The sequence below is a fragment of the Trichosurus vulpecula genome, chromosome 1 (genome assembly GCF_011100635.1).
Source record: "Trichosurus vulpecula isolate mTriVul1 chromosome 1, mTriVul1.pri, whole genome shotgun sequence".
Classification (NCBI taxonomy): Eukaryota; Metazoa; Chordata; class Mammalia; order Diprotodontia; family Phalangeridae; genus Trichosurus; species Trichosurus vulpecula.
The window spans coordinates 153,108,456-153,132,496 of record NC_050573.1 but is presented as its reverse complement, the minus strand read 5'-3'; the positions used below and the strand labels follow the sequence as shown (position 1 = coordinate 153,132,496).

The 24,041-nt window shown below is 35.7% G+C and overlaps 1 protein-coding gene across 2 annotated transcripts in view; it reads left to right on the top strand.

The window, feature by feature from the left end:
• Positions 1 to 24,041, top strand: part of INTS8 (integrator complex subunit 8) — a 57,774-nt gene that overhangs the window by 6,218 nt on the left and 27,515 nt on the right. For both annotated transcript variants that reach the window (XM_036742289.1, XM_036742290.1), the window contains exons 5-14: positions 1,360 to 1,411; positions 2,409 to 2,591; positions 5,176 to 5,283; positions 6,051 to 6,203; positions 9,216 to 9,316; positions 11,498 to 11,639; positions 13,185 to 13,255; positions 14,228 to 14,403; positions 17,684 to 17,817; positions 19,958 to 20,068. In XM_036742289.1, the coding sequence (XP_036598184.1) occupies positions 1,360 to 1,411; positions 2,409 to 2,591; positions 5,176 to 5,283; positions 6,051 to 6,203; positions 9,216 to 9,316; positions 11,498 to 11,639; positions 13,185 to 13,255; positions 14,228 to 14,403; positions 17,684 to 17,817; positions 19,958 to 20,068 (1,231 nt within the window). The remainder of the gene's footprint in view (positions 1 to 1,359; positions 1,412 to 2,408; positions 2,592 to 5,175; positions 5,284 to 6,050; positions 6,204 to 9,215; positions 9,317 to 11,497; positions 11,640 to 13,184; positions 13,256 to 14,227; positions 14,404 to 17,683; positions 17,818 to 19,957; positions 20,069 to 24,041) is intronic.

The window sequence follows — 24,041 nt, the reverse complement described above, 5'->3', positions numbered from 1 at the left end:
TCTGGATCTGTGCTATTTGTAAAGATGTGGTGTTAGTGTTAACTAAGATTAGTGTTAACAAAGACCTTTAGAACGCAATGTTAACAAGAATTTGGAAGGAAGACAAATGAAGATAATGGAAAATTAATATTATGTAATGATTCCTCTAGAGATTATTAATGCCTTTGCCATATTTGTATATGCTACAAAAAGTTTCCTGAAATCTGCAATTCCGTATTATGCTACTGTTTTATACAGAAGCAGCTGGTGGTGATGGCACAGTGCTAGGGTGCTGGGCCTAGAGTCAGGAAGAACAGATTTGAACTTAGATCTTCCTCACTCTAGGCCCTGCACTTAATAAATGCTTATTTCTTTCCTTCATTCCATATAACCGAAAATAGATCTAGTTAGAATTTAATCAGTTTTCAGTGTCTTATATAATTGGTAGATGAGGAGGATCAGAAGTAGGTATTTCAATTGTCAGACATTGAAATATGAAAAACAGATAGCGTTATACAGTGATATCTCGTTTGCCTGGAATCTTTAGGGGGTAAAATCTGAGAAGTGAAGTAATACCAGCAGCTAGCTATTGAAATTTTTTCCCCAGACACTTCCCTGACTTTTCAGAAATCTCTTTCGTTGGTTCAGGATTAGAATTATGAACATCAGTTGTTGTACTATGCTAGAATGCAGTGATTCCCCATGTTGAATTATTTTCAAGTTTATTGAAGGTTTAAGCAAGACAGAAGTATATTCTCCATGTATCTGAAGTGTTAACTGTACTATACAAAGTTATGATTGCTTTGCACCGAAGACATTTTAGAAGTGGTACTTTTACTATCATTTATTTTTACTAACATATATACTTTGGTATATCATGGGGTGAAGGGAATAGAAAGCCAGTCAGAGTCAGGAAGATTTGGGTTCAAGTGCCAGCTTTACAACATATTGGCTGTGTGACCCCTGAGCAAGTCCCTTAACTTTCACAGATGCCGGCAACTTTCTGAAATGAGAAGTTACAGATTTACATTGGCAAAAGGTATTTTCATCATGGGGAGTTTCTTTCTCCAAAGAAGTTACAGATCTGAACACTCTAAATTGCTATGTTCCAGTACCTTACAATATCAGGTTTTGGAATTGCCTGTCTTCAGATTGAGATTATTTTTGTAAAGCAAATACTAAAATATTAATTAAAATGTGGATGTAAAACATTACTATGCTAAAAGCTTTATGTTACTCATAGAGATATGGGCTATACATGTGATTTCATTTATATAAGGAATTCTCTGTATACCAAGGGGAACTAAACTTGTAAGATGAATGCTTGACGTCTGTTATTTGAATTTTTTCAAATATTTCCATTTCATTTCACTCTTTTAGTATGAATCAAATGCAGCAAGAGAAGGAGTTAACAGAAAACATTTTGAAAGTGGTGAGTGTTAACATCAATTAATAACTTCAGAAATTTGAAGTGCGTTCAAGCATGTTAAAAATCTAGTATGGTATTACATGAATGACAACTGTAAGATTCAGTGAAGTTTAGTTCTTTGCCGTTGGATTATGATTATAGGCTTTTATTAGATTCATACATTTAGATGAGAGAGGGAGCTTAAAGATCATCTAATCCAACCCACATTTAGCATTCTTGCTTCTGACACTTTTCTACAGACTGTAATTTGAAGAAAACCTTAAATACTTAGAAGCCTTGAAATATTAAATAATGTTTTTTAAATGCAAAAAATAGAGATTTGATAGTATTATATTAAAAATATTACTTGTGAATCTTAGGAAACATACTTAGAATGTGGAAGCAAAAGTTCTCATTTTAAATTAATATTTGTTGCTTATGCTCAACAATGCAAGTCTTATTAAATATTTGTAAAAGTTTATTCTTGCTTCAATATTTTCAGTATTAAACTTTTCAGAATGTCAAAAGAGTTTAAATATCTTTATAGTTTTCTCCATTTTTGTAGTTTTGCTTGCACTGTTTTCTGTGCCTTGATAGCTTTCCCTCTTCTCCCCTCCCCAAAACCCCCACAAGATTGCCAACTGCAGTCCTCATCTTTCAAGATCCAGATCAAATTCATCCTCCCCCATTTTTGGTGCATCCTTTTCCTGATTGCCTCTCACCTTATCCCCTGCCAAAAGAAGTCCCTCCCTCCTTTCAAATCTCATAATTCTTTGTTTTATCCCTTTCTTTCATACTCTGCTCCATATTATGTTTGTGTCTTGCTGTTCCCAATGAAATTGTATACTCTTTGAGGGCAGGCAACATGTTTTATTCAGTCTTTTGTCCTCCTTTCTAGTTCCTTTCTGTCATAGTTGATGCAGATGTTTCTTTTAAGCACTTAGGTACACGGTAAATATTGTTTGATTACTAATTACTACTTCATTTCTATTTTAACTTAATATATTTTGAACATTTGTAGCTAAAGGAACAAGCTGCTGATTCTATTCTGGTATTAGAGGCAGCATTGAAACTAAACAAGGATCTTTATGTCCATACAATGAGAACATTGGATTTATTGGCTATGGAACCGGGTATGGTAAATGGAGAAACTGAGAGTTTAACCGTTGGATTAATAATAAAAACTGAGGAAATGCAATGCCAGGTACTTATTTAAACTATTCCTTGTTACTGTACTTGAAACTATTTATAAATAGAGAAATAAGCTCAGCTTTGTACTTTAATTGGAATTTTTTCCTGTTCTTTTCTTGACTTGGGTTTTTGTTTGAACAAGAATATGTGTGATTTTTTTTTTAAAGAACAAAGCTCCTAAATTTTATGATACTTTACTATTAACTTTCTACCAAAGATTTATTTTTTTCCTTTCAATTTATTAATTCTAATATCTTTTCCTGTTTTTTTAATAGTGAACAATAGATAAGTATTATTTTAAGGTTAGATGACTTGGCGGACATTGAGCTGGTGGTTGTAAAAGCCCAAGGATCTGTGTCCCCAAAACAAATTCATAGCTTTTTAAGCAATATAAAGCTGTCTTCCTCAATCCCCAGGTCTTTGTAGCCTTGATTGCTGTGAATTTAACACTTGATATTGTTAAGTTTGCATTTGTGTATTAACTTTCTGACTAACTTGTAATTTTCTTGAGGGCAGAAAGGTGTTCAATAATTTCTTTTATAACCTGGGAAGAAAAATCAGGACTGCTAAACTTAGCTTTATTTTTGGCAGCCTTGTTATTAGTTGTATGGGATTGGTTTCTTTAATTTTTTGTCAGTCATTAAACACTTATTAAGTTCCTATTATGTGCCAGGCACTGTGCTCAGTGCTGGGGATACAAAAAGAGGCAAAAGACAGCCCCTGACCTTAGTTAACAATCTAATGGGGTAGAATTCTGTTTCCAAAAACTGAGGAAGGGGAAGATGGAGCCAGATCTGGACAGTCAGAAGGGTACTGAGGGTCAAGGTAGTTACAGTGCTTCAGATGGTAGAAGCCTTAACATCAATTCTTTCAGACTTTGAGAGAAGAAAGTTAATGAGGGAATTAAAGGATAGTTCTCTGATATTTGGTATCATCTGAAATCAGTGTTGTGGGAAGAGAGTCTAACATCTATTCGACTTGGCTATGGAATAGTTTAATGTGGTATTGATACCTGTGATGCTCAATTTAGGAATAATAGCTCATATGTATGCCTGTACCTTATGCTTTAAAAGCACTTGAGTCACAACAACCCTGTAAGGTAAGTGATATAGATACTTTTTACCCCTTTTTTACTGTTAAGGAAATAGATTCAGAGGTGTTGGGTAATTTTCTCCCGGTCACATACTATATAGAAGGTTCCGCATTCAAATCTGAAGAGGAAAAAGAGGAGAATTGGTCTAAGCTTGAAGGGATATACAGCTAGGTTGTAGGAGGCCTTCTATCTAGTGTCACACCTGGAGTTCGAACTTGGGGCTTCTCTACTTCTGGGGCAATACATGGACAAACAAGGATCATACTGTGTAGGAGACATCTGGATATAGTTGCAAGCCTCAGGTTGTTCTGTTGTACATCGATGTGTTAATGTTGGAAGTTATAATTTGTAAACTCTGGTGAAATCTTGTTAATTTGGAAACCTCTAACATAATTCACAATAATTTAGGCATTCTTTCTTCTGTGGGCTGGGGCTTTGAGTCAGTGGTTGCCACTTAGGCAGAAAACCTGGCCCAGAAATATCTATCAGCTACTGTAAGCAGGCTCCCAATTCAAACAGGTCTGCAGTGAGAGAGGTGGTCTGGCCCTGGCTCTGAGGGATAGACAACCAGATTTTTGTAAGGCTTTTTCTGATCCTTCCTGCTTCCGGGCCTACCTTGACAAATGCCTTTGTTCCTCTGTGTGTATGTGCTGTTTCCCCTGATAGAATATAAGCTCTTCAAGGGCAAGAACTATTTCATTTCTGTCTTAGCCACAATACCTGGAGTGGACCTGTGGTGTAAATACATTTTTTTTAAAAAGAAAATTATCAAGTACTGTAGAAATAGGTAGCATGATTTGTTGGCGGGAAAATACTCATTAGACTGGGATTTAAGAGACCTGAGTTCTAGACCTGGTTTTACGAATTATATGTAAATAGGTAACTTTTCTTTCCCTATCTGTAGAATGGAGAAAACAAGACAATAAGTAGAACTTGCTTTGGAAAATATGGGTGGATTCTGGAACAACTTGTTAGTTAATGAATTCAAGATGTCTACTGGGCAGCCAGTTAGAGATGTCTGAAAGGCAGTTGGATAGGTAAGATTGGAGGTCAGCAGAGAGTTCTGGGCAAGATAGGTAGATTTGAGAATTATCAGCATAGAGATAGTAATTTAATCCATGGGAGCTCGTGAGGTCTTCAGGTGAAATAGTGAGGGAGAAGAGAAGAGGACCCACGATGGAACACCCAGGGATACCTACAGTTAGAGTTTGATCTAGAGGAAAATCCAGCAAAGGAGACCAAAGGTAGTAGGAGGAGAACCTGGAGAGAGCCAGGTCTTGGGACCCAGGACAAATCATTTAACCTTTCTAGCCTCAGGCAATTCTTCAAGATGCAGGTAGATAGGAGTTTCCACACTGATAAACTTTTAAGTATTTTACTTTAACCATTAATTGCTTATGGAAATTAATTTATCATGTTCTTTATGTATGTAATTTAAAGAAACAAAATGCATTTTACTGATTATGCTTGAAAAATGAGTATTGTTACTTTTTCCATATCTCAGGTATGTTATGATTTGGGTGCAGTTTACTTCCAACAAGGTTCTACAAATTCAGCTGTCTATGAAAATGCAAGGGAAAAATTTTTCAGGACCAAAGAGTTGATTTCAAAGGTAAACATGCGAGCTAGATTTGGAGGGCTGGGTGGGTGAGTGTGGGAGGTGCATCATTTATATTCAAGCCAGTATGGTATTTTTCATAATCTGTAGTCTTGAATTGTATTGCAGACGTGCAAAATTAAATTTTAATCGTTTTTTTTAAACTAGTCAACCAGGATTTTGAATCTTATGTCTTGACACCTGAGTTTATTGGATGTGTAAATAACAACTCATATCTATTCATTCCTCCTTAGAGATGTTCATATAAATTTAAGTGTTCTTAAGCCTGAACTCCTTTGAACCTTAATGTTTCATGTTTATGTAGAGAATCATTTAAACTCCTAATCTGTCTAGCATTTGACTAAGCTGTTGGACTATTTCAAAATGCATTGTTCTACTTATAATAATTCTTGGTAGATCTTTCTTTGCTTTTTCTCCTACTTAGAGCATTCCCCTAAGAAAAGTTTTTGTGCTCTTTTTTGTTTTTAAATATCTGGATAATTATTTACCTAAGCTTTGATTTTAATGTTCTCCAGTTTCTTGATTTGTGCTTTCAAATACTCATTTGGTGTTAACTAAACTGTCAAACCTCCTTGGAAGGTAGAATTTATATTCTCAGACTGAAATTCCAAGCCCCAAGAATAGTTTTTGTTATTTATATTTTCTATGATAACTATTTTTTTCATTATTGCCAATTGTTATGTTAAAATTCAATATCTAGGATTTTGTTTTTGTTTTTGCTTAACATGATGGCTAACTGAAAATGCCTTCTTATTTTACAGATAGGCTCATTATCTCTTCATTGCTCCATAGATGAGAAGCGATTAGCTGGCTATTGTCAGGCTTGTGATGTTCTTGCACCTTCTGATAATACATCACAACAGTCAACTCCATATAGTCAAATCCATATCTGTATGAGATCAGGCAACTATCAGGTAAGATGTGGTAGGATCACCTTAAATTTGGAGAGGGAGGTTGACTTCATTATTTCTTGAAGCTAATCTTTGTTAAAAGATTGGTTTCTATAGCCTGCATTTTAAGGAAAGATTCAGAACATCTGGCCTTCATAATTGAAAAAGTGGATAGTTGTCATCATGGTCCAAATAGAAGTCACACTCCCAATAATCAATCTTTCTTTAAAGGCTAGAGAGTTACGATGCCTTGCATACAGCAAGCACTTAACAGATGTTTCTTGACCTGAATTAGCTTTAAGAGGGGCCTTATCTCATACAAACTGTAGATTCTTTGTGGGCTCACAAAGCTGTTTAGCAGGGGTCATGTAAATGGTCTTTTGACAAGTGCTACTTAATAGTCAACATCCTTGTTCAGATGACGAGGACTCATAGCTTGGGGGTAATTATTGGGAGAAAAATCATTGTGTGATTTTGATCCCATTTCGTTTATTACTGAGATAGTCTCTTATTCCTGGTGGCCTGAGTCATTCAGCAAACATTTACTAAGTGCCTGCCAGGGACCAGGGTAAGTGCTCAGAACATAAAGACAAAAAGAATAAGATCGTACAGCTTATCCTGCTGATAAGTTTTTCTTGGGGTTCCTTTTGCCACAACACACCACCCTTTCCCATTCCCTCCTGGGGAGAGATACCTGCTGGGTAGAGGTCAGGAAATCACTAGTATGTTATTTTCTCATTCACTGAATTGACTATTTTAGAAGACTACATAGTACTTTCGAGTTCTACTATGATAAAAACTTCAGCCCTAATTGGGAAAGGAAATAGTATAATGGTTTGACGTCTCTTCCTACTCTCCTCGTGTGATCAATTGCCTACTCGCTGAAATTTAGTGTTATAACTGGTCAGTGACCAGTTAATTCAACCCATGCCCCAGGAAATGTCTTTGTTACCAAATAATCAATGAGTGGTCATCCAGTGTCTGCTTGAATATCTCCATTGAAGGAGGAACTGCATGAAACTACCTCTTCAACATCTCTTCCATTTTTCACTTAGATGGTTAGTACTGTGGTGCAGACCATAATTACCTCTTGTCTAGAATATATTGTACCTATTCTAACTCAGTTGCCTGTTGCTGTTTTCTCACCACTTCAATTTATTTTTCACATAGCTGCCAAAATGTTCTTCGTAAAATATAGATATGCCCCTCTATCTCTTGCATTGACTCCTTTGTTCTTGGGCTGTATTCTCTTGTTATCTCAGCTTCTTATAATTCTTTTTTTTGTTAGTAAATTTCTTTCTTTTCTTAATTTTTTATTTTTCAACATTCACTTCCAAAAGATTTTGAGTTCTAAATTTTCTCTCCTCCACCTCCCCAAGACAAGAGCATCTTACAATTCTTAGTTTCTTTCAATGCCCAGCTGAAGTGCCATCTTGTACACCAAAGCCTTTCCTGGTTCCCCTGGGGTATTAGTACTCATCTCTCCTCCCACCCCAAGTTTACTTCATATATATTTTGTATATATTAATATACATATTGTTTACCCTTAAACTTCTTGAGGACAGGATCTATCTAATTTTATCTTCGTATCTTCACAGTAAGTGCTTACTCTATTGCATTTAGCATCAAAATCAAACTCCTCCACTTGCTGTTTTAAAGTCCTTCATAATCTTGCTGCAGCTTTCTTTTTAGACTTATTTCGAATCACTTGTTCATATACTCTTAAGTTCAGTTCAAAAATATTTATTAAAGGTACATAGAGACAAAAATGAAACAACTTTTGCTCTTAAGGAATTTCATATTTTTCTGAGGGATTATAACATTTACACAAGCAGTTAACACAAATTATTTACAAAGTAATTTCAGGAACACAAGAGTACTAAGAAGTGAGGAAGTTGGGGAAGATAAGGAAAGGCCTTGCTATGTGGTACCTGAACTGTTTCTTTTTTTTTTTTTTTTTAACATCTGAACTGGTCTACTTTATGTTCCTTCAAACCCAGTATTCTGTTTCCCATTTTTTTGCCTTTGCACAGGCTCTTTTATCTCCTAATACCTTTTTCACCCTTGTTTCTAAATTCCTTTAGGGTTCTTTTATTCTATATCCTACAAGAAACATTTCCTGATACCAAGTTTTTAATAATCCTTCCCTCCTTAAATTATCTTGTGTTCTAGGTGTTTAATATTTTAAAATTGAATCTCTCATTTATAATCTAGATCTGGCTCTCATTTTAATTTTATACTGTCCCTGGCATATTGTGAATCACTGGCCTGAGAATCTGAATACCTGGGTTATGGTCCTGGTTGTGTGACCTTGGGTAATCTTTTTTTTCCTGCTCAGCCAAAGAAAAAGTTTATTAAAGATTCACCATATCGGGTAGATTTTTAGGGACCCTAAGCATTTGTGATGCTAATGCCAGCAGGCCAGATTGAATCTAAGCTGAGCTAGATTGAATCTGAGCCGTGACCGTGAGTAATTACCTTGAGCCTCATCTATAAAATATATGGAAAAGTTAGACTAGAAAATCTCTAATAAGCTCTCTTTTCTGACCATCAAAGATAATTCTATGAGGGAACTACCAGAAGGCAGTATAGTCTCATTTGTGCTCATAGTTGCCAAAACACAATGGGATATAAAAATTTTTAGTAGTTATTCTTTGAGGTTATGAGTAAATTTAACTTCATGAAAGTTTAAAAGTATGTTTTAAATATTTTATTGTATTTATTGAACAAAGTTTGTTCTCTATTCTTAATTTGATGATGGAAAGAATCTCAAGTGACCTTCTCAAAATCACTTGCATTGCTTTTACTTACATGGACTTAGATTATTACTTATTTTTCTTTGGGATTTTGCTGGTGATCTTTGGGGTGGGAGGAGGGTTCCCATTTTAAATCTTATGAGTAGAGATATTTTAACATCCTGGTATCTTAGTTCCACTTGTTTTTGCACAACAACATGTACATTTCTTAGAAATAATTTCAGTTGAGAAATTCTTTTGTGGGTTTTGAAATTGATACAGTGCTATGAATCTGTTCCAGGAGGTGATAAATATATTCCTTGAAGATAATATGACGCTGAGTTTACCTGTTCAATTCAGGCAGTCAGTGCTAAGAGAACTTTGCCAGAAAGCTCAGCAAGGGTAAGTTTTTATTTTTTAACTTTTTTAAAAAATTTTTAAATGTTTTTTGGAGGGGGGAAGGCAGGGCAATTGGGGTTAAGTGACTTGTCCAAGGTCACACAGCTAGTAAGTATGTCAGGTGTCTGAGGCTGGATTTGAACTCAGGTCCTCTTGATTCCAGGGCCAGTGCTCTACTCACTGCACCACCTAGCTGCCCCAAGGGTAAGTTTTTAACTGTAAAGATTAAACTTGTATATAAACTTGGATAAAAGCAGGAGTACATTTTCGGCTATAGAAAAAAAAACCCGCTCAGATTTCATCACATTATACAGAGTATTGTTGGTATGTCCTTGGATTTGAGAGAGACCCAAGTTCAAATCCCACCTCTATATGGTGAACAAACATTTCATCTTTTTGAATCTCAATTTCCTAATCTGTAAAATGGCAGCAATACTTTTAGTATCTGCCTCACAGAATTGGTGTTGGAATTAAATGGGATATTGTACGTGAAGTGTGGTGTGAATGTCAGTTCCTGTTATTGAGAAATTTCTTATGATAGGGCCCAAATTTGTTATGAGATGGACAGAGGTACATTATCTGTCTGGTTTTTTGCATCTGCTATGAATAGGACATATTTGTGACACTTCTCTTCCTCATCTCTCTGCTGCTGGCTATGGGAAAGCTAGCATTCACATTAGGCTTTCACAAGATATTTGGAAAAAACAAACTTATTTGCTAAGGTTTATCAACTCCTCTGCCAGAGTGTTTTGCTTGCATCTCCTCTTGACTCTAATTGCCACAGTCAAGAGTTCAGGCTCTTGCCTCTTTCCTCAACATCTCTAGGCTCCTGACTGTTCTCTTTTCTCTTGTCTGACGTTCAAAACAGTCTCACTGTTTCAGACTTCTCTGCCAGGTACCAGTTATTGAAGCAGGAGGGCTTTCTAAAAAAAATGAGATCAGAGGGTTGCAAACACAACTTCAGGCAAAGTATGTCCAGTAGTAAGAGCATTGGAACTCTTCTGAAACAGCCCCTAGTCATTACTTATTTTTTTCTATGGAGTCAGACTATTGAAGGCAGTGCGGGACCTTATGTTGGCGATTACTAGTAGCCTGCTTGGTTTAGTAGCACAGGTTTGGAGTTCTATCCTTCTCCTTCCTGATTTCATGGTAAATCATGATGGGGAAGGGACCCTGCCTGAGCAGCTACCACCAACAAGCAGAGGCATAACAGTTTTCAGAGTGGCAGCTTCCCCCGGGCCACCAGTCTTACTTCCAGCCCAATCCTCAGAGCCATTATCCAGGGTCCAAGCAGGCAAACCAGCCTAGCAGACTCAGCTCAGCACTGAGGGAGAGAAAGGAGGCAGCAAGTGTAACCGCTACCATTGCCTTGACCACCAACTTCCCACAGATGCCGATGGAGACAACCCAGGACTCTGAACCCAAGAGTATGGGCAGTAGCATTGCTTCTAGCCCAGTGCCCTCAGCCATTGTCCTGGAAAGTAGCCCCTATTTTTTCAGCCACAGTTAACTGAAGAACCAGAATGGAAAGTTATTGCCACCAAAGTCCTTGGCACTTTGTACCAAAATAGTTCAGCATCAGAAACTGATAGGATTTTATCAGTGGAAATGACATTAAAAAAGATGCATCTGTTTTGTGGCTGCACCCTAAGCATCATGGGACTTTTCCATCTGACTTGCATCTGAAACCTTCCATATGTGTTATCTCTCCCATGACAACGAGAACTCTAGAGCACAGACTGACTTGCTTTTCTATTTGAATCTCTGGCACTTAGCACAGTGTTTTGCACATAGTAAGCACTTAATAAATGCTTTATTCATTCCCTCGGATTTTCTTCTGTAATCCTCAGAGCCCTGGGGCTTTTTACTTTGTGTATGTGGGTTATTAGCAGTTACAGGTATGGGATCTCAGTCCCTCCATTGGTTAAGCAAGTAAATTACCCAGTCTTCTTAGCACAGTGGAAACTAACCAGGTTTTTTCCTCAGCCTTCCAGACTTGGTTTTCATACTAATTAGATTTGGCTAAGGCTTTCCCTGTTATTATCATAAAGAGGAGTAAAGATCTAGGAAAGGACACTGTGACAGCTGTTTTAGAATAAATGAGTAATATTTTTTAGTTTCTGTAACAAACTTTTCGATTCATAATTATGTAGTTTAAGAGAGTTTTTATTTTGTATTTTACAGAAATGAAGCTCTAGATGAAATTTGTTTCAAAGTTTCTGCCTGTAACACAGTACGTGATATACTTGAGGGTAGAACAATTAGTGTTCAGTTTAACCAGCTGTTTCTTCGACCTAACAAAGAGAAAATAGACTTTCTTCTTGAGGTAAGAAATTTTTTCTGTTGAATTGTACTTTTAAACTTTTTTTAAGAGTTCAAATTTTCCATTTCTCTAATTTAAAACTTATCTCCAGCTTTTAGAAGTTTGGTAATAAGTTTTCTCGTTTTTTGTTCATTTGTACAATTAGATGTAATTATTTTATAATCACTTGCCAAATAGTATTTAAATCATATTATTTTCTCTAGGTTATTCCTAGGATTGTATAAAAGCATATGTACACATATGAATCATGGTAATTTCTTTTTTATTTTCATAGAAAATTGTAGTACACAATAACTAATACCTTATTAATATCTAATGCTTTTCAAAAGAACTTAAAATTTGTACATGTGTATATTATCTTAATGTGTAAAGAGGTGTGCAATGAAATGTTTAAATATTAGTTTATGGTTCCTACTTTTAAGTACTGAGATATTTGATGCTAATTTTATAATCATCTTGAAAATGAGAAAATTATCATTTAGAACTGTTAATGTCTCACACGTGAAGAAAAAGGTTTTTTTGGGGGGGTGCAGGGGGATTGTTTGTTCTAGCACAGTAGCATGTGATTGTTAAAGACCAATAACAAGCATTTTGTTAAAGCTTATTATCTCATTTGATGCAAAGTAAATTAATTCCAACTAGATGAGATATTTGTATCATTTGGTTAACATGGAAATCTACATGGAAAAGTAAACCAAGATCACATACTTATTTGGTTAATAGTTTGAAAGCAAAACAAATTGGATATATTTTAATGAATATTTTCATTAAACTCCGATAGCCTGTTGTCACCCTTTCCTACCAAATGGATATTGCTGTTTAAGAGAACTATTTATATTAGTTGGTCAGTTCCCCAAACAACATTTATTCTGATGTGGCAGTAGATATGGGTTCAGGGAATTAATTAATTGCTATCTCCTGAAACAGTGAGATAACTGTGTGCTGTCTATTCTGAACAAACTGTTTTCTGCATATAAATGCTATCCTTTGTTGAAAATATAATTAATTTTGTATTAATAATTGGATTATGAAACTTTTGTGTTTATTACTGCTTCACTTATGGAACTTGCCTGCACTGCAGCTTTCTGTAGTAGTTGGGGGTGGGGAGACAAGTGCCTTTTGACATTATACAGTTATCCCTTCCACATCACAACTTCCCTCATCATGGTTTCCATATATTGTGGGTCGACATAAGAAATTAAATAGGAATTTTTTGGGACTTCTGTGGAAACCACAGACACATGAAGGTCAGCAGACAATGCAGAAAAAGTTTAGAAACTCAGAAATGCATAAAACATTTGTATAGTATCAACATATTTTATCTTTTAATACCATAAGTATACCAAAATTTTACAATAAGCTATGGTAAACATCCTATAAAAGAAAAAGGAAAAAAAAAATCAGACTTCTTCGCTGGTACAAAGGGAGAGCCAAAAAATTTTATGCAAATTTTCTGGATCAAGGGGGCATGAAGTAGTTAACCCCCACGATGTGGAATGGATAACTGTATAGTGTTTTTGTTCCAACTATAACCATTCAAATCCGTAGGTATGTTCAAAGTCAATAAATTTGGAACAAGCTTCAGATTCTTTGAAAGAAAACATGGCCGCTTTTCTAAAGTAAGTGCTTGATTTCATAATTTTCGACTTTCAATATAGTAATCAGTATAAATTCTTGTTAAATTGAATTGCTTTATTTAGTATTTTCAGAAGAGCAGGTATAAATTTGATTGTCCTTATTTTTTGAAAAACATTTTTATTGACTTTTTTGTTCTGACATTGCTTAAATATTAGTCTATATCCTTTTCTTTCCCCCATCTCAGGGAGCCATCCCTATACAAAATTCTTTTCTAAGAAAGAAAATGAAGAAAAGAAAAAACATTCAGGAAAATTAATCAACATGTTGAAAAATATGGCTTCATATGCAATATTCCACACCCCTTTTCTCCCCGTCTTTGCAATGGAATGGGTCTTTTCTTATCTCTGCTTTTGAGTTTATTCTTTATAATTTAGCAACATTTATTTTCGGTAATTTTGTGGTTTTTCCATTTATATTGTGGTAGCCATTGTGAATATTGTTTTCTTGGCTTTGCTTATTTCACTTTGCATCAGTTCGGGTAAGTCTTTGCAGGTTTCTCTGTATTAATCATTATTTCTTAACAGCATAGGTTCCATTACTTACATGTACCACATTTTTTTTTTTAGTTATGGTAGGCTGTTTTATAACTTATGTAATTTATTTTTTATTTTTGATACCTTTATAATTTTTAATATTACCTGGATAGGTTTTTCTTTAGTATTTTATTTCCTGAATTAGTCTGTGAAATTTTCACTTGCTTTTACTTTTACTTACTATATTTGCATTGTCACCAGTCTAACAACCAAGTACAGTATTAGAATCTGCATCAATGCAAAACTGTTGGGGTTTTTTTTTATCTCTTAGCATTTATGTTACACAATTTAAATTGAACAAAATAGAAAATTTTGCCTTGATAACGACAGACTTCTCAAAGTCATAGAATTGGCAGCAAAATGTTTTGACAAATTTAAATTGCTCACATCTTTATTTCACAATATTTCTTGCTAATCTAGAAATCTCTGTTTGGGATTGGACGATCTGCAGTTTGTCTTTATGATTTCTTCTCATGAACTCTTCATTACACTGTTGAAAGATGATGAACAGAAGCTGCTTATTGAACAGATGAGGAAAAGATCTCCTAGAGTAAATCTGTGTACCAAGCCTGTAACTTCATTTTATGATATCCCAGGTCAGCTTTACAACCTTGCTGCTAAATATTCAAGTGTTTTTCCCTTTACAATTCAAATTTACATTGTAAAATAATATGAAGTTCTTTTATTTCATTGTATTTGTATGAACCATGTGCATATTAGATTTAAAAATTGCCTTTTTTGGCCTATTAATAGCCATTTTTAGGCACTAGAGTGATAGGAAGTCTTTGTGCATGAAAATGTGTAGAGTGAATGGCCTTGTTGCTTTAATGCTACCATTTACTGACTAGAGAGACTGGTAGGACCAGTGGTAGTGCCTTCCACTACCGTCTTGTAAGCAAATGACTCCCAAATCCGTATCTCCTTCCTTCTGAACTCTAGACATATCTTCAAAAGACACCTCCCCGTGGATGCTCTTCAAAAGTCATTTAGTCTAACCTAGGACTAACTTCTGCCCAGTTTTGTACCCTTTGAGCTGAGAATGGTTTTTATATTTTTAAATAAAGTTTTACTCTATTTTAAAATGTGGAGGGGAAGGTGCGGGGACTGGCCATGCAAAAACCAGGCAGAGGCCTGGCCATATTATGCTGATCCCTGTTCTGACCCTTTCATTTTGTGGATAAGTCAACAAATGAAGCCAGAGGGATCTGGTATTTTCTGTACCAGCAGTTCTCAAAGTGTGGTCTGTGGACCCCTTGGGGTCTCTGAGATCCTTTCAAGGGGTTCATAGACTCAAAACTATTTTCATAGTGAAAATTTTTTTCATAATTCGTCTCTATTATGTTTTAAATAACATACTGGGATGTTGTTTACCTATTAAGATATTCTTCCCTTTTCTAATTACATGTCTTTTTGAGACCAGATTTTCTCTATATACTTCAACCAAAACACCATATCACAACAAATTTAATGTAGAAAGATATGAGAATCTAGTTGGCTTGTTTTAAGCCAGACATTTAAGAAATTTTTTTAAAAAGTTATTTGTTACATGTAATGGGTTTATTATTTTTAAATGAATTGATAAACATTTAAAAATTTATCCATTTTAATTTCTAATATGGTAACTATCAATAGATGTAACCTACATAAACAAAAGCTGTTTAGTGTCCTCAGTCATTTTTAGGATTGTAATGTGGTCCTGAGAGCAGAAAGTTTAAAACCACAGCTCTATACCTTTCAGTCAACTATATAACTAGAGATATCTGCTGCAGAATATTGGTTACAAGTCTCCCTTCTCAGATTTTTATCAGTGATGATTCCAAAACACATGCCTAGATTCTCATAAAAGTTTTGTAGAGAGGGAAAAGTAGGCATGTGGCTTAGTACTTACTAGATTAGTAATTACTGATATTCTCTTGATAATCTTTTTTTTGTAATAAAGTCTAAAGACTTTTTCCAGCCTTTGGTATTTCTCCACTCCTTTACATACTTTGAGAATGTACTTAAGACTATAAGGTGAGAGACTCAAATGTAATTTATGATAAATAGAATTAGTTGTAAAAGTTCTCTGTCCAGTTTCATCCTTAAATGTCTTCAAGGGGACTTTGCTTTAGTTAGGTCTCTTATGTAGCGATAGGTCCTATTAAAGTTACCTCAGTTGTGTTCAGTATATTCCCATTTTTGTTCTACTTTAATATTCATTTTGATTTTTGCTATGACAGTTCTAATTATATAGAGAAACTTGATTTGGGAGCAGCTAGATGGTGCAGTGACTAGAGCACTGGCCCTGGAGTCAGGAGGACCTGAAAATCCAGCCCCAGACACTTGACACACTTTACTAGCTGTGTGACCTTGGGAAAGTCACTGAACCCCAATTGCCCCGCCTTCCCCTATCCAAAAAGAAAAAGAAAAAAGAGAAACTTAATTTGGCAATAATTTTCACATTAATAATCAGACCTTTCTGTTTAAATTTTTGGTATATTCATATTACATAAGTATGAACGTTCTGTGCAGTCTGCAAGCCTTTGGCCTCTCTTCTGTTAATCCTGGACCATATTTTCTAGCATAGTTTTTTCATTTTCCTCCCTTTTGCCCATTTTGCGTTGTAGTCACCAAGTATTGAAGTTTATATTGATTTAATTTGGAGGATTTTATTAAATTCTTGATAGAATTTCTCTTCCTCATTCTCTGCAACTGATGTTGATTTGTAAGGTGTTGTTATTTTTATATCTATCACAAGTGCTGCAATTTGAGGTGACTACATGTCCCAGAAAATGAAGTTTCTTGTTGCCTTTGGATATATGATAGAACCAAATCCACCAACTCCTTTATTTACCTCTCTTATGGAGAACCTGTGAGCCTACCTTTCATTTAACTGCACCTTCTATTTGTCTTTGGTTGCATTGGAATGTCAAGATTGATATGATTCAGTTCTCCAAGAAATATGTATGTCTCCCTTGTTGGTCATTAAACATTGTACATTTAGAATGCCAACACCTAAGTTAATGTTGTGGATGCTAAAAAAAATGAGCTTTTAGCATCGTCTGATCCCTTTTATGTCATTCTGCTTCCATCACTAGAAAAGCATATTGTATTTTTTTTTGTTGTTTCTAGGGTTGTTATGACCAAAAAATTCATCTCCAAGGGGCCAGCCTGCTGGTGATCAATCTCTCTACACTTACCTAAGCTGGTCCTCAAAAGTAGTCTTTTTACTTGTAATGTACTTCAAAGGCTTTCCAGTATGGTAGAACCTGATAGATCTTATATTCTACTGGAATAATCTTCAAAAACCCATTGTCCGTGCCACAAAAGGCAGTGAAGTATGAGCCTGTACTTGCCCTGGAATGTAATTTTGTCTGATAATACCCTACATGCTTCATTTAATGTTATTCATTCATTTAATGACTTGGTTTGAATTAAATATTTTTAGTGCAGGTGAAATCATTAATTATTTTGAGAGTAAGATTAGATAGCGTTTCTTATTCAAACTATAGAATTATTTTTTCCATACTAACATAGTTCAGAGATCAGGACTATGTACAAGATATTTCAGTTATATCAGTAAGGTCTATGTGTCTGTTAAGGGGAAATTCGACCTAATATTGAGGTAGAATTCTGCCTTACTCCCTAATTTCCAGATATCATTCTTGTCATTTTTAGTAAGATATGTTCTTAGAATGAGGTATTGCATGGGCTACTAGATAGGGCAAGCCTTGGAGTCAGGAGGACCTGTGTTTGTATAGGAATTTACTCATTGGGAGCTCTCTTAGCCAAATGAAATCACAGGTCCAGTTGAGAAAAAAAAAACCCACTAAACTAACAAAAAAATGTGCTTCTTAAATGATTAGTCAGCTCTAAGTCATCTGTTTGTTCCTTTAGCTTCAGCAAGTGTCAACATTGGGCAGTTGGAACATCAGCTTATATTATCAGTGGATCCTTGGAGAATTCGCCAGATTTTAATTGAATTACATGGCATGACTTCAGAACGCCAGTTTTGGACAGTATCTAGTAAGGTAAGGAATTAACCAGTACTCTTAGGAATGGGTAAGAAAATACCCTCTTACTTCTTTTGAAACACTTAGCATTCTTCAGAAACTTGTTTGGTATAACATTTTCTGGTTTTGAGATTCTTACCATTGTACATATTCTTAAGGTGGTCTACTTTTAAAAGACAAAAAAAAACCTTCCATAAAATATAAATTTAAATAGTTTCAAATGTATCTCTGCCAGTGTTTCTGGCTACCTGCCTAATTCCATGCCCACAATACAGTGAGAAATGCTTATACATAGTCCAGTTTATCAGGGACAATGAAATGTTTCTTAGGAAACTGTCACAGTGAGAAATGCTTACACATAGTCCAGTTTATCAGGGACAATGAAATATTTCTTAGGAAATTGTAAGAAGGGCTTTAGTGTGAAAGCCAGGAAGAAAAACAATTCGAAGAGGCAGAATGAAATCTTAGTTTGATTCAGGAAATTGGGGAATAGAAAAAGGTTACATGCAATGGAGGAAAGAGGAGTACAAAGGTCATCATCTATTTAGAACTAAAAAAAGTTGGAGATCCTCCTTGAAGAAGATCTTGTGACAAAAAAGCAGATTCTAGTCATCCAAGGAATGAGAATGTGAATTTGTGCTTTTAGGTGAGAATAATCAGTAAGAGAAGAGGAAGAACAGGTGTAGTGAGGGTTGGTGGCTCCTGGCTTATGGTACTACTAGAAGTCAGTGTGTTTCTTTCAATGTGTTGATAATAACGAGAGAGAATAATACCAACAGACCAAGAAAGAATGAGAGAGGGGGAGAGAGAGAGAGAGAATGAAAGAGTGAGCCTCTGCTCTTGACATAACAAAGAATATCTTGTCCAACAGGACACTGCTGCCTGCTTCTGGTGGTTCACATGGACCAAATAGTGCTGCCAGAAGGAAGCTAGAAGTTATTGCTAAAGATTATTAAATTTGGGACAAGAAACTGAAGATCTTAGGTGCTTGTGGTGTTTTTATCACTACTGCCCATTGATATCAAACATTCTGAAGAGGGAAGCACATCTCAAAAGTGAACAAGATGGTTCAAAAGTTACATGATGGTGTCTCAGAATGGGACTTGAATTTGTGGACTATAGCTTAAAATATAGGAATGGCCAGAACTTGAAATGCTCTTTGAAATAACTCACAAAAATGTATTTGTTTGCTGTCTTACAAATCTAATCAAAAAGACTTTCAATTGAAAAGGGAGTGGGGGAAAAACTAAATTTGTTTATTCACTAAGCTAGATACTGTAGCTAATGGGACATACAATAACAGTAGAGACACCAAGATATTCACAGAAGAAAAATTAAGGGAACCAACAATAAAACCTCTAATCTCAGATATCTAGGCACAAATTTACAAAGTGTGGATTGCAAGCAGGGTAAACTAGAGATCCTAATTGCAAGGAAGCAAGTTTGACCTTCTAGCTATCACTGAGACTTGATAGAATGAGACTCATGACTGAACAATGGCTCTGGAAAGATACCCTGTTTTGAAGATAAGATTAATGTAGCTGAGTAGTTTTATACAGTATTTAACAGATACATTCATTGGATCAAATCCAGGAACCAGAGTGGGGGAAATATAGTGAAGAGAATTTAGGAGGATATCAATGGAGTGGGAAATAAGCAATTTTATCATCTGCTCAAGTCATTCCCAACAAGGATATCTAAGAATTCTGTAGATTGCTTGTACAAAAGAGAAAAAATAGATGATTTTTGTGGAGCTCCTTTTAAAGCTTTTCTTATATGTTTCCTTTATCTTGATAATCTAACCCACTTAACATTTAGAGCTATTTGAAAGTGAATTGAATTAACTTGGTAGTAGTAATTCTTCATCACTGGATGTTTTCGAGCAGTAGTTGAATGATGGACTGATTGATTGCCTATGGGGATATAGTACACAGAATTTATGATTTGAAAAGGTTTTACAGTCAGTGAACTCCAGGATTGCTTCTAATTCTAAATCTATATCCCAGCTCTTGGCTCATCATAATGGATATTTTCATCTTGGTTAGAATTAAGCTTTGGTAAGCTGTTATTTTTCTTGAGGTTAACAATTATCTTTTTACTAATTCATATAAATTATAATTTTTGTTTATAATTTAATAGTGACCTTTTTTTCTTCTAGTGGGAAGTGCCAGGTGTTTACAGTAGTGTTATTCTAGGAATTAAAGATGGTTTAACAAGAGATTTGGTTTACATACTTATGGCAAAGGGCTTACACTGCAGTATTGTTAAGGTGAGTAAAGATCTATGTTGATTATTTTATTGGTACGATGTGTCATTGATTTTCATACTAAGACCAAGAGTCAGAAACTGACTTCTAGGGAAATAGAATGTAATTTTAAGTCTCCTAGACTATTTGAGATTCTGTGATACAGCAGATAGAGAGCCAGCCTTAAATCAAGTAGACTTGGTTCAAGACCCATCTATAGCACATATTGCCTTTGTAGCACTGGACAAGTTACTTAATCTCTCAGTGTTCCCTAAGACTTTACTTATCAAGGAATTGTTTATACCAATGAAATCACAGGTCCAGGCCCCTGTCTCTCTCAGTCCTATTCATTCACACATTAATGTCTAAATCACCCCATGTGTCTGATATATTTCTTATATTAGCCTTTCTCAAATCCTGAGATAATACAAGTTAGTAACTTGGTTCTTTCCATGTCCTTTTCAGTTCATTATAGTAAATAATAAATTATTTTTAAAAGATTTTTAAAATTTATACATAACTTCTTTATAAATCAGTCACATACTTTTGAATATCAGTTATGTTAAAGTAGTATGAATCACATTCATATAATGTTCAAAGAATTATAAGACATCAAGATCTTGATATTTTCTGTGCTTAGTCACTATATACAGACACACACAAAATGCTAATATTCCAAGGCAAGGTTCATAGAAGTTAAGAAGAGGGACAGAATTCCTGTACTGAAATGGTTGATGTCAACTGTTCGTTGTAAAACTTGACATGGAATCTTTAAGAGTAGATATTAGTTACTATCGGGATAGCAAAAGGTTTCCTGGGAACATCAGAGAGACCTTTGGGGCCAAAATTAGAAGCATTGTACTGAGGAACAGTGGCAGATATCGGTTCGTTGGGAGAAGACAATGGAAGAATTTCACCTTTATTTGGCAAACCACAGAAAAACCACTTAAAAGTGTCTGAGTTAGGGGAAATTAGAGGGTGTATGTATATGTATAATTTTTCAAAATTGTTTTAACAGGGTATAACAGTAAGGCAGTAATATCACTGTAGATAATAATTGTCAAATTGCCTACGTAGTTCTGTATCACAAAGTATACGAGACTCTCCGCATAGAAGGTAGAAGAAGTAAACCATTTATTCAGACACCAGAGATACCTGTCATATCCCACAAGCCATTTATCCAGTCTATCACAGCAGTAAAACATTGCACACACAATATTACAACCTGGAAACTCGCCATCCCAAAACCTCTCAGACCCCCTGCTCTGGGGTCTTCCCCAAAACAAACTCACAGCACAGCTAAGTCAGCCTGTTCAGTTCTAACCATCACAAGGGTGGCCATTAGCAGCCATGACATATTTCTCTCTCAGCATTTCCTATGACATAACTTCCTTTTCCTGTCAGGAAGCTCCTTCCACCACATAGGCTTCTTGTGACATTAGCAGGTCATACGACCTATTAATAGGTGGGAAAGATCTTCAAATCCAAATTACTACTACACAGGGGAAGCAATGAATAATGAAATATTTTCTTTGGAAAGATTGTTGCCAGGTCTAAGTAACTACCTCAACATAGGGTCAGGGAACAATATGGACAGTGTTCTCTTCTCCCCAAATCCAACCCCATTTTATCCTCCTGTCCTGTACCTTTGTTTTCTTAACTCATGAGTTCAGGGACATTTAGCACTGTGTGCAGGATAAGAGTTACAATAATTCAGAATGAGATTTTTTTTTTTGAGGCAGGGCAATTGGGGTTAAGTGACTTGCCCAAGGTTTCACAGGTCCTCCCGACTCCAGGGCCGGTGCTCTGCTCACTGCGCCACCTAACTGCCCTGCAATAAGATTTTTTTTAATATAATTTTTAAAATTTTTACCAAGGGGGAAAATTACTGTACTTTTTAAGCTTTAACTTTATTATACTTCAATAAAGCGAAAACATTTGCTTAATTGACTGGGCTAGTATTTACTGCAAAATATTTCTATTCTGCCTCTGTTGGAAAAGAAAGTCAGTAATCCGTGCGGTGTCAGGGTTATTGTAAACAGCAAAATCAAGAAACATTTGTGAGTTGTGAAATTCTGCATTTTAGTTTTGTCATTCTTTGTCATACTGTGCCTCAGTTTTTCTACAGAGATTGTATTTAAGATACCAACTAATAGATTTTTATTTGTGCATCACAAGTTTCACAACAGAAATAGGAATTAAAGTAAACAAATTAATTAAGATGTCTACAGTTTGATATGTTTACTAGGTAGTTGAAAAGGCAAGACTAGCAGTCAGGAGAGAAGTTAGGGCTGGAAGTGGATCATCAGCATAGAGATGATAATTGAATCCACGAGAACCAATGAGATCACTGAGAGAATTAGTATAGAGGGAGAAAAGGAGAGTGCCCATAGTTAGTAGGCATCTGAATGAATATCCAGCAAAGGAGACTGAAAAAGACCAGATAGATAGGACAATGGAGAGAGTAGTGTCATGAAAACCTAGAGAGAAGAAAATGATTAAACCATGTAACTTTGTCTTACTTGATGCTGATGCTTATCCGCATAACCTTTTATTAGGTTCTTCATCAGGCCATGACCCCTGAACTGGTGACACTCTCCTGCCTCCCCTATCTAGACTCCTTGATGAATAAATAGTTCAATTCCATATACTGTCCTGGAGAGTCCCACCACTAATCTTATCCTGCCAAGCCTCCCCTTTGGATTGCCTCCACTATCCTCGTTCTTCTCAGTCTCCTTTGCTGGATGTTGGTCTATGTCATGACCATTTATTCAGGGCCCTCTTCTATTTCTCTATACTATTTCCCTTAATGATATCATTGACTCCCACAGATTCAATTATTTCTATGCTGATGATTCTTTAATTTTCTTTAATTCACTTTTCTAGCCTTAACCTGTCTCCTGACTGCTAGTCTCAAATCTCCAACCACCTGTTTCAGTTGTCTTATTGAACTATAGACATTTAAACTCAACATGTACAAAATCAAACATAGGTTTACTTCCTTCCTAAATTCCCTATTACTACCACGTGCAGGAATATCCTTCCAGTCACCCAGTCTTGCAACCTAGGTGTCATCTGCAGCAACTTATTTTTCTCAATCTACCATATCCAGTCAGTCTTGTCATGTCTACTTTCATATTTCTCTTCTCTCCTCTAATTCTGCCATGATCCTGATACAAGTTTTCCTTACCTCATGGCTGGACTATGCATTGGCTTACTGGTTGGTCTCCCTGCTTCAAATCCCTTTCTCCACTCTGGTCCATCTTCCACTCAGCTGTCATATTGATCTTCCTAAAACACATCAGACTACGTCGCCCTGTAGTCATTCAGATCTGTTGCCTATAGGATAGAACATAAAATCCTCTTTTTGGCTTTTAAATCCCTTTATTGCCTGTCCCCTTTCTACTTTTCCAGTCTTCCCACACCTTATTCCCTTGAAATAATCTGAAATCCATTGATATTGATCGTCCTGCTGTTCTCTCATTGGATATGCTGTTTCCAACTGTGGGCATTTTGAACTTTTTCCTCATGTTTGCCTCCTGACTTCCTTTAAGTCTCACCTTCTCCAAGGAGCCTTTCTTAGACATTCTCGAGCTTGTTCTGAGAATGTCTCCAATTTATCCTCGGTGTAACTTGAATTGTACATAGTTGTTTGCTTACTGTCTTCCCCCATTAAACTCTGTGTGTATGGCGGGGAGGTGTCTTCCCCCTTTTCTTTGTATACTCTGCACTTAGCACAATTCCTGGCACATAGTAGGTTCTTAATAAATGTTGGTTGATTTGACTGTTAGCGCACATAATTCCCTCTGTTTAGCCCCTCAATCCAGATTCATAATAGTATGATAATAAATAGACCTCAGAGCATCTGAAGTCACAACTATTGCTTCCTGTTCATATGCGAGAAGCCTTTTGTTTAGATTTTTATCTTGTATAACACTTGCATTTTGATCATCAAGATTGTATATTGATTCATTTGCAGGTTTTCGATTGTGAAACC